Here is a 10,846-nt window from a genome sequence, read left to right as displayed (position 1 = left end):
TTTAAGATGCTCCCAGGGGAGGTTTGTTGCCACCGGCCCCGCTGTTCTGGGTCTATATTGTCAGATTCCTTGTCTTGAGTCTCTTCACTTACATGAGTCAGAAAAGGCACCAAGCCTGTGGACAGCTGTCAGACCTCAAGCCTCTCCCAGCACGTCCGGAATCTGTTTCCCCTCTCTGAAGGGCTTCCTTGAGACGGAGCGTCTCAAAAACTTAACACTTCTTGGTATCATCATGCGAGCAGTGTGGTGGGCCTAGCAGTAGATCAGGGCTTGGTGGGTCCCAAGGAAATGAGCCGCTGAGTCTCTCCATCCATCATGAGTCCAGGGAACACCACCCTGAGCTCGCCGGACCCGTTACCCTCATCCCTCAAGGATTTTGGGGACCCATCTGTGACTGCGGGGCCCATCTCCCCATCCGTCAGGGATCCTGGTCCATTCACAGTCCCGGGTCCCCGATGCTATTCCCCGCTCCGGGTCCTCCCTGTCCTCACGCAGGCGGGAGCCCACGAAGGGACAGCGGGGATCCCTGAGCGTCACGCTGCTGTTGTGCAGCGTGTGTTGACGCCGTTGCCTGGGAGACGGGCGGGGGCGGGCCCGGGGGGGGGGCGCGGCCTGGCTGTTCGCGCTAGGAGCCGAGCCGGCCGTGCAGGGCCCTGGCGGCCTCAGTGGCCACGGCCGCCGCCGCCGCCCGCCGGCTTATATACCGCGGCTAAATTTAGGCTGCGCCCGGAGCTCGTCCCCATCCGGGACGCGTTTCCGCCGCCGCCGCCTTGGCCCGGCCCCCGCGCGCGCCGCGCCTATAAGGCTTGGGCGGGCCCGGCCGCGGCCCGCAGAGCCGTCCCCGCCCGCCCGCGCCCCGACCAGCCCGGCTTCGGGCAGCCTCTCACCGGTGTCCCGAATCCGCGTCAGCCCCAGGTCCCAGCCATGGCGCTGAGCGAGCCCATCCTCCCGTCCTTCTCCACTTTCGCTAGCCCGTGCCGGGAGCGCGGCCTGCAGGAGGTGAGGGCGGCAGGGACCGCGGGCGGCGGGGGCGGCTGGCTCAGGGTAGCAGAACGTGGGCTGCGGGGTAGGAGAACGCAGGCGGCAGGCACGGCGGGCTCAGGGTAATGGAAGGCGGGTAGCGGGCCGCGATCCCCGCCCCACCGCTCGCTCACTCCCGCGCCTATCGCCCTGTCACCCGCAGCGCTGGCCGCGCACCGAGCCCGAGGCAGGCGGCACCGACGACGACCTCAACAACGTGTTAGACTTCATCCTGTCCATGGGGCTGGACGGCCTGGGAGCTGAGTCCGCCCCAGAGCCCCCGCCGCCCCCGCCGCCCCCGCCGCCCGCGTTCTACTACCCGGACCCCGGCGCGCCGCCTCCCTATGGCGCCCCCGCGGGCGGTTTGGTGTCCGAGCTGCTGCGGCCCGAACTGGACGTGCCACCGGGACCCGCGCTGCACGGTCGCTTTCTGCTGGCGCCGCCGGGCCGCCTAGTGAAGGCTGAGCCCCCCGAGGCGGACGGTGGCGGCGGCGGCTACGGCTGCCCGCCCGGCCTGGCCCGCGGACCACGGGGCCTCAAGCGCGAGGGCGCCCCGGGCCCGGCAGCCGCGTGCATGCGAGGCCCCGGGGGCCGGCCCCCGCCACCGGCCGACACTCCACCGCTCAGCCCCGATGGCCCCGCGCGCCTGCCTGCACCCGGCCCGCGCGCCCCCTTCCCGCCTCCCTTCGGCGGCCCGGGCTTCGGCGCGCCCGGGCCCGGCCTGCATTACGCGCCGTCCGCGCCCGCCGCCTTCAGTCTCTTTGACGACGCGGCCGCCGCCGCCGCGGCTCTGGGTTTGGCGCCACCCGCCGCCCGAGGTCTCCTTACGCCGCCTGCGTCTCCGCTGGAGCTGCTGGAGGCCAAGCCCAAGCGCGGCCGCCGGTCCTGGCCGCGGAAACGCACGGCCACGCACACCTGCAGCTACGCGGGCTGCGGCAAGACCTACACCAAGAGTTCGCACCTCAAGGCGCACCTGCGCACGCATACAGGTGGGCGGCGAGCACGGGCTGGGGACCACTGCGGGGGCGCGCTAGCGGAAGGGCGTGCTTAGGAACCCCCAGAGGGCGTAGCGCAAGGGTTGGGCAGGGGGCGAGGTCTTAGAAAGCCCCCTGGGGGCGTGGTTCGGGAACCTGGGGCGTGAGTGCGCCCCTAGGATCCTCCTGGGAGCGTGGCTCGGGACTTTGGGCAGGGGTGAGCACTTAGGAAACCTAGGGGGACCCTGTGTCTCGGACTGTTGCGGAGAGAGTGCAGGCTTAGGGGCCCCTGGGGGCGTGGCTTTAGACACCGAGGGGCGTCCGGACAGGGTGCGCCACGGACACTCGGGGAGTGAGGATCGCGAGACCGGGGAGTGAGGGATCCTGTGCCTAGGATGCCTACGGGTTCAAAAAGTAGCCGGGAGCACTTCGGAGAGCTGGTTAAGGGTAGGATGTGCGCACCCGAGTAGCCGCTAAGCAGCGGGGTGATACGGGAGGAAAACTAAGACCCGCTCTCGCCCTCTCCTGCAGGCGAGAAGCCCTACCACTGCAACTGGGAAGGCTGCGGCTGGAAGTTCGCGCGATCGGACGAGCTCACGCGCCACTACCGCAAGCACACGGGCCACCGGCCCTTCCAGTGCCACCTGTGCGACCGTGCCTTCTCGCGCTCCGACCACCTGGCGCTGCACATGAAGCGGCACCTGTAGCCCGGACGCCCCCCACCCCCACCCCCCGCGCGCGGCCGTGGCGGGTCCCACGCGCCGGGCACGGCCCCCTTCCAAACTGTGACTGGTATTTATTGGGCCCAGAGGACCGGGGCCGGGCGCAGCGTGGCCACCGAGGGGGCGCCCCTCCCCGCCCGCCCCCCCATCCCCCCGCCACGATGCCCGACCCCCAGCTGAGACTGAAGGCCCGGTGGGAGAAGACCACGATCCTCCTTGACGAGTTTTGTTTTCAAAATGGTGCAATAATTAAGCGTCGTCTTCCCCCAGCCCCACCGGGTCTACACTAGAGGATCGAGGCTTGATGCCTTGTGAAAAATAACGCCTTAACTTGTACTGTGCAACGTTTTTTATAATATTGTACATAGAAACTGTGACATATTGTATTATTGTAAATAAGACAAGTGGGCATTTTGACTACCTAGTAGAACATTTTTATAAGATTTTGCTGTTCTTTTTTTAATTAAAAAAAAGTTTTGCATCGTTTGAAAAAAAAATCACAGCTCTGGTCCAGCCTCTTGGATAACTGGGGGCTTGGGACACTTGGGAGGGGTGAGAGGATGTGGGGACAGGCAGCTTAGATGGAGGACAGCCTGGCAGAGTCTGGGTGAGGGGGGGGGGGGGGTCCTGCCCCAGCTAGCACCCAGGGTTGCCAGTTGCAGCCCCCAGCTGCCAGGAACCTGTGGGTTTTTCTATAAATTTAAACACTGCATTTTAGGACTGAAGGAGTTATTTTAAGGTTGTTCCCTGAACCATAAATTGCCTGCTTTTCCCTAGAGCTGGAGAAACTGCTTGCTGGTCCCACTGACGTGGCCTTCTCTAGGCTGAAAAAAAGTCTTACCTCTTTTTGGAAGCTTCTGAGGTTTTAGCCAAACTTTTGTAAAGCACAGACTTTTTTTTTTTTTTTTTGGAAGGGATAAAATGCTGAGTTTCTGACCTGCATTGCCTTTCACTAGTCTTGCCTTTTAGCAGAATTTTTTTTTTTAAGATGAGTTCCCCATCCTGTTAGAAAAAAAAAAAAGGAAATCCATATTTGAGGGTCATGAATGGTGAGTATTCTTTTCCAGAGGAGAAAACAAGAGGCCCAGAGAGGTAGCTATGGAACAGTGATGTCAAGGTGTCAGCCTGGTCTGTCTGCTTCCCAAGGGTCCCCAGATCCCACTAGAGGGATTTCTGTAACAAGCCACCTGCTGCTGGTGTTGGAGGGTTAGAAGACCCTCCCCTGCAGCCCTTGTGTGACACAGTCACATCAGAGCCCCAGCCTTGATGGTTGGAGGTGTCCACTCCAGAAGTCTACCTCGTGAGCAAGACAGGATCCCCACACAGCCCCCTGGATGCCTCGGATCAGGCACGGAGGTACCGCTCCCTGCCAGGTTGCCCCTCCTCTTCCCCCTTCTCGGAGCCCTGGGTGGGTAACTATGGCCACTAACAATTGCACAAGTTGTTTGCAGAAAGTGAAAATAGCTTGTAAGCAGTGCCTGTTTTAAAAACACTCTTGCCCTGTTGCGACAGAGGCTGGGATTTCCTACCTCCCTCCCTCTCTTCATCCTTCCTACCACCACCCCCTGCCTCCCTGCCTCCCCAGCAGCCCTGGAAACAGCTGAGAGTGTTTGGCAATCCACAAAAAGCAGAAATGGAAGATGACAATCTGATTCATCTTTCTTGAGTCAATAGCCTGGACCCACTTCCGCTAGCGATGCCGGGCATGCGAGTGTACGTGTGTGAGCCTCTGTATCCTCTCTCTGCAGCTTTTGAAAAAAAAAAAAATGATTCCAGAGCAGAGCACGGCCCCCTCCATCTCTGGAAACACCCCCTCTTAGCTTGGAACTGGTTTCAGAGGCAATAGGAGTAGAAGAATGACTTGAAAGAGATTTTAAGTAATTTTTGGTAGGGTCCTCTGATCTTCCTCATTGAGTTTTGGGGTAAAACCATTTTTCTCACTGGCTTGAAAACACCTCCCAGAGGCCTCTGGCTCCAATGAGAGGCTACTTGTGAAGGGACTGACGCTGCTGAAGTTTCTGTTTCCTGAGTACCTCTGACTGAGACAATAGAAAGTGTCAGGCTTCTACACAGCTGTACCTTTCGGCAAGAGACACGGGCCTGCAAAGAGCTGGCTCGCACTGATTAATGCAGAAACCCTCGCTTATTGTTTTCTCTGCCCCTCTCTGAAACCCAAAGCTTGACTTATGCCTAACATCTTCCAGATGAGCGGTTCTCAGCCAGTGGCAACCCGGTCTCGAGATATTTGGGGTTGCCACAACCGGGGGCTGCTGCTTGCATTGAGTGGGCGGGAGCCGGGGGTGCTGCAGAAGCACCGTAGCAGACGCAAGGCCGTTCCCTCCTCGGAGTCATTCGGTCCCCGTGTCATTAGTGTCGCAGTTGAAACGCTCAGGTTCCTAAACAATCATCTTCATCCATCACTTTTATCAGCGAGGAGGGGGCTCCATCTCAGGGAGCAAGCTTCCACGCTAGATGATGCTACCCAGAGAAAAATATGAATGAAACTTCACTGCTGGGCCCCATCTCCACCCCTGTGAGAAGATGCAGAACACTTTTCCTTCCTGGTGTCCACTTGAGAAAATACAAAGTATTAAACCAGAAAAAAAAAAAGAAAAACAACTTTTGCCCTTCATTCTATAACCCAGTTCCCATCAAAGGTTTTTTGGAGAAAGGGATTGCTGGTCAGTGGTTGTTTTCACATGGCTGTGACTATCACTGTATCTTTTGTTTTTTTGTTTGTTTGTTTGTTTTTTTCCAGGAAAGATTATAACTATTTTTCCATCTATTTTCCTCCATGATATGGTTTTATCATCATTTTAGTTGGCTGCATAATATTCCATTTAGATGGGCCAGGAGTTGCTTATGCAGACAAGCACTGGGCATCTGTAAATACATGCTGGGCCATATTTCAGATTGTCCTCCTAGGGTTGAAAAAGATAACGGTTTTGGAGGGCTTTGGGTATTGTCCAAAATGCTCTCCCAAGAGTGACTCCAGTGATGGGCGAAAGATACAGGAGCTGTTTTTCTCGCAGGAGTTTCCTGTATGTCAGAGAGGCCCAGGCATCCTGCAGAATGATGTGGTGTGAAATGGGGGCAGGGAGAGCCTTCAGAGGAGGAGGTGAGTCCCAGTATACGCCTGACTCAGCACTCTACCCCATCAGCAAAGCTGAGCTAGCACCCAGATTCAGCCACACCCTACAGAGTTTCAAGGCAACAGGTCAGTGATGAATGGTTCTCAGAGGCACCAGCACGAGGCAGGTGCCTGGACTCATGCTGAGCAGGTGTGTGACAAGCTCAGGGTTTCTCAACCCCATCACCATTACCACTGGGGCCGGATCATTCTCAGTGGTGGGGATGAGGTCAGTGTGTGTGCCTTTCAAGTCTTTCTCCCCCCAGCCACTTCTTTTCATGTCTCTAGATACAGAAACAGATAGACAGATAGATGGATGTGACGGATGGAGAGATGATAGATCGATAGATAGATGATAGATGGATAGATACGATGGATAAATGAATGGACAGACAACTGGATGGGTGGATGGATATATAGATATGATGGACAGATATGATGGATGGTTGTGGATGAATGTATGGATAGAGAGATGACAGATATGGTGGGTGGATGATAGATGATGGTTAGATATAATGAATGGACGGATGCATGGTTGAATAGTTGGATGGATGGATAGATGAATGAATGGATAGATGACTGGATAGAGGGATGGATATAGAGATAGATGATGGATAGATAAGTATGATGGATGGATGCATAGACGATAGATAGATATGAAGGATGCATAGATAGCTGATAATCTTTCTCTCATTCTCTCTTCCTTTCCTTCTCTCCACCTCTGTTCCATTCTTTCTCTCTCTCTCTCAATCTGTCTCTCTCCTCCACTCATTCATTCAGCAAATACTCCCAATGCCTCAGTCCTGAGCAGAGTTCTGGGGAAACAGAAGTGATTCAGCCTCGCCTCATCACCCAGAGCCAGGATCCACAAGTGTTTGTTGAATGACTAAGGCAGTGAGAACTTGAGCTGAGCTCCTGGCTGGGGCAGGTGCTTTTATCCCTTAACACAGATTCTCTCTTTCAACCTTCCCACTAAGCTATGGTGTGTGGGGGCAGAGAATAGCCACCCCTATCTTCCAAATGTGGACAGTGGGTGCCAAGGGAGGAAGGCTAGCCCCTAGCCCAGTGCAGGGGTAGGTGGTGGAGGCTGGGCTCACACCCCAGGTTGGCCCAATCTTGACATCACAGCTCCTACCCACACCTGGAAACACCTACATGCTAAACTGCTTCAAACTCACCCTCTTTTCTTCCTGCACACGGCAGGCCTGGAAGCCTCCAGTGAGTCCTTGAGAGGCTTCCCTCTGAATATCCTGGAAAACTCATCTTCCGGAAAATCTTGGGCAAAGAGGAGCAGGCTCAGGAAACATAGGTGTCTGGGGGAAGGGAGCTTAACTGGGTGGATGGAGTTCCCTGAGATGTTGCAATAAAAAGCAAAAGGAGGGAACTTATCTGGTGGTCCACTGATTAAAAATCTGCCTGCCAACGCAAGAGTCACAGATTCAATCCCTGATCTGGGAAGATCCTATGTGCCATGGGGCAACTAAGCCTGTGCCCTACAACTACTGAGCTTGCACTCTAAAGCCTGTGAGCTCCAACCTCTGAGGGCTCTGTGCCCTAGAGCCCATACTCCGAAACAAGAGAAGCCACCACAATGAGAAGACCACACACTGCAACTAGAGATTAGCCCCCAGCTTGCCGCAACTAGAGATTAGCCCCCAGCTTGCCGCAACTAGAGAAGGTACACAGGCCACAGCAAAGGCCCCGTGCAGCCGAAACACAAACCAGCTAGGGCACTGGACCCAGTGGCTCCTCTACGTGGACCACGTACTGGGGACAATTTCATCTCCCCAGTAAAAGCAGATGGTATCATATAGCAGGTCGTTGTCATTCTAGAATAAATCCAAAGATTTCACTGTGGTCTGTGGGGCCCCACCTCCTCCTGCCCAGCTCTCTTTCACGCCCACGTGCTCAGCCACACTGTTCTCCTTACTGTCTGCCAGACATGCTCCTCTCCAGTCCTGCCTCAGGGCCTTCGCACCTGCTGTTCTCCAGACGGGAGATGTTGTTCCCTGCTTTCTTCCCAGAGCCACTGGTAGCAGCCAAGCCAAGCTACACTGGGGGAATCTTTGAGGCCTCAAAGCCAAACGCCACCGGATCTTCAGGGGAAAGGCAGGAGGCACCAGACAAGGCGTGGGGGCCCCACTGACTCTCACCAGACACCAGGTGAAAGAAGCTGGCCCTGGAATCTCAGGTCCCAACACCTCTGCTTCTCGAGCTGAACCAGGGGAAAGCACCTCAAAGGCATCCTCTCCCTGTCCTTGTAGAAGAGGAAACTGAGGCCCAGAGGTGTTTCCCAGAGTCATTCATTGGTGCTAAGACTCCCACTCTGAAGGTAGGGGTTTTCCCTTCACTGTGCACCTTCAGAAGGCCAGGTTCACTCTGGTTCACGAGAGAGGCAGAGGGAGGAGGCAAACCTCAACGCCCCATCCTCCACCCATTTTAATTCTTCTTCTAGAAGAGAGAGAGAGGGCGAGGGCAGGGTCACATTTATGGCCACACGCGGCTCTGCGAATAAAGAGACATGCCTTCCAGACCTGCCTCAGGGCCTTTGCACCTGCCGTTCATGCAGCTAGAAATGCTAGCCAGCTGCTCCTTGCCCTTCCAGGCCCTGTCCGTCCAGCTAACCTTACACACTCTCTGGGATGGAGGAGTCAATGCCATCCTCCTACTGGGCCACACTCGGTGACTTCTTTCAAATGACTAGGCTCCTCCAGGCCTGACTGCACGTTGGCCAATGTTACCCAAATAGGTGGAACGGGGGCAGGCAGGGCAGATGAACTCTTTGGTGTCCCAGGGAGGTGAGCAGTGCACGGGGAGGCTCAGAGAAGAGAGGAGCCTGCCTGAGGCTGCACAGCAGGGAAAGCCAGTTTCTCGAGTGCTATCTCCCTACCTCCTCACCCAGAGTCCCCAAGGCTGACCCAGCGGCCGTCCAGTCCCACACGGCTCTGCACCCCTGCCCCACTGGTCTCCTCCACGGATCCCTGAGCCTATGCTGGGCTTCTCGGAGGACATAGCTGATTTCAGCCTTGTGGGACCGCCACTGATCCTGCCTCCAATGCTAGGGCTCATGGATTGACCCACCTGGAAGGCAGAGGGGTGGAGGGAGGTCCCACCTAGGGAGCTTTCAAGAGGGAGAAGGTGGATCTGGCTGGAACCCACAGGAGGAGGCAGGGGTGAGTCCGGGATGCAGGACTGAAGGGCGGTGGGAGCCACGGAAGAACGCAGGCCAGGGTGACCACCAGCCCATGTCCCTCAAGCCCATTAACATGGTTCCTGTGCCATGACCCCTTTTCTCTCTGAGGCCACGCACCCTCGCCTACTCTTCTCTTGGTTCCCTTAGTATCTTTCACCCCAAACCCTGGAGGCTGGTTCTGACTGGGGGGGCTCCCTGGGTGGGACCTTGGCTGAGACCAACCATGAGAAGTAGGCTCACTGTTCTAGGGAGAATGGAGACAGGGACTCTGACAAGACCCTGCTTCAGGACTGAGTACCATATCCACCCTCTGTCTCCTCCATTTTCTCATCTTCCTCCCGTCCATCTCTCGTTTTCTTTCTTTTTTCACTGTCATAAAATGCAAGACTCTAGAAAGTCCCTTGGACAGCAAGGAGATCAAACCAGTCAATCCTAAAGGAAATCAACCCTAAATATTCCTTGGAAGGACTGACGCTGAAGCTGAAGTACCACCTGATGTGAAGAGCCGACTCATTGGAAAAGACCGTGATGCTGGGAAAGATTGAGGGCAGGAGAAGCGGACGACAGAGGATGAGAGGGTTGGATGGCATCACCGACTCGATGGACGTGAGTTTGAGCAAACTCTAGGAGATGGTGAGGGACAGGCGTCCATGGGGTCACAAAGAGTCGAACACAACCAAGCAACTGAACAACAACAAAAAACACACGTAACAAAACTAACCCTTTTTTAAAGATTTTTTTTTTTTAATGTGGACCATGTTTAAAGTCTTTACTGAATTTGTTACAATTCTCTGTGTGTGTGTGTGTATGCGCGCCCACTCTCAAACCCGGGCCTCCTGCATTGCAGGCCGATTCTTCACCATCTCAGCCCCCGTGGAAGCCCTGTTACAATATTGGTCCCATTTTATGTTTTGGTTTTACGGCTGCATGGCAGGTAGGATCTTAGCTCTCCGTCCAGGGATCAAACCTGCCCCCCGTGCATCTAAGGGCAAAGTCTTAACCACTGGATGGACCCCCAGGGAAGTCCCCAAATCAACCATTTTAACCAGTATTAAGTGCACATGTGGGTCTGCGGCATTAAGTACACTCACACTGTGGTTCAGCCATTATCACCATCCAACTCCAGAAATTTTTCATCTTCCCCACGTGAATCTCTGGCCCCATTCAACACAAACTCCCCAGCTGCAAGCCCAGGCCCTGGGACCCGTCACTCTACCTTCTGTCTCTACGAATCTGACTACTTTAGGGACCTCGTGGGAGTGGGGTCACACCCCATATGTCCTTTTGCGGCTGCATCCTGTCCTCGAGGTTTATCCTTGCTGCCACATATTTCAGGATTTCCTTCCTGTTTACGGCTGAGTGATATTCCTTCGTGTGGATAGCCCACATTTGTTTATCTTTTCATCCGCTGCTGGACGCTTGGGCTGCTCTCTCGTTTTGACTGCTGTGGGTAAAGCTGCCATGAACACGGGCGTGCACACATGTCTTTGAGGCTCTGCTTTCAGCTCTTCGGCCATCGACCCAGAAGTAGAATCCTGGATCTCTTGTTTTCTTTTCAAAGCTTTATTCACCGCCTCTCGGAAACTCAGATGTGTTTTCCTTTTCTGAGAAGCTTGCCCAGGCCCAGCTGCAAATCGCTCAGGACTCCCATCTCACATCAACACCAGCTCACCACCGTCAGCTCCAACCAGCCACACTCTGCGCCTCGGTTTCCTCCTCTGTAAAATGGGGGCAACAGCAGAGGGGAGGGGAGCGCTGCCAGTGGCCTGGCTTTGGGGTGGTCCGGAAATTGGGTTTTCGCAGCAGC

The 10,846-nt window shown here is 55.8% G+C and overlaps 1 protein-coding gene across 1 annotated transcript; it reads left to right on the top strand.

Moving 5' to 3' along the window:
* Window positions 1-854: 854 nt before the first annotated feature.
* Window positions 855-3,127, top strand: KLF2 (KLF transcription factor 2). The gene is made up of 3 exons (XM_068980606.1): window positions 855-999; window positions 1,184-2,009; window positions 2,526-3,127. The coding sequence occupies exons 1-3, from the start codon at window positions 925-927 to the stop codon at window positions 2,699-2,701; spliced, it is 1,077 nt and encodes a 358-aa protein (XP_068836707.1). The 5' UTR covers window positions 855-924; the 3' UTR covers window positions 2,702-3,127.
* The last annotated feature ends 7,719 nt before the right edge of the window (window positions 3,128-10,846 follow it).

This window comes from Capricornis sumatraensis, chromosome 9 (genome assembly GCF_032405125.1).
Source record: "Capricornis sumatraensis isolate serow.1 chromosome 9, serow.2, whole genome shotgun sequence".
Classification (NCBI taxonomy): domain Eukaryota; kingdom Metazoa; phylum Chordata; class Mammalia; order Artiodactyla; family Bovidae; genus Capricornis; species Capricornis sumatraensis.
This window is presented reverse-complemented; position numbering and strand designations above follow the sequence as displayed.

What these genes read in the sequence shown, in the direction of transcription:
- KLF2 (XM_068980606.1), top strand. Translation starts at nt 925, where the DNA reads ATGGCGCTGAGCGAGCCCATCCTCCCGTCCTTCTCCACTTTCGCTAGC. An exon ending in GGGAGCGCGGCCTGCAGGAG is followed by an intron (nt 1,000 to 1,183) that starts GTGAGGGCGGCA and finishes TGTCACCCGCAG; the next exon opens with CGCTGGCCGCGCACCGAGCC. An exon ending in GCACCTGCGCACGCATACAG is followed by an intron (nt 2,010 to 2,525) that starts GTGGGCGGCGAG and finishes CCTCTCCTGCAG; the next exon opens with GCGAGAAGCCCTACCACTGC.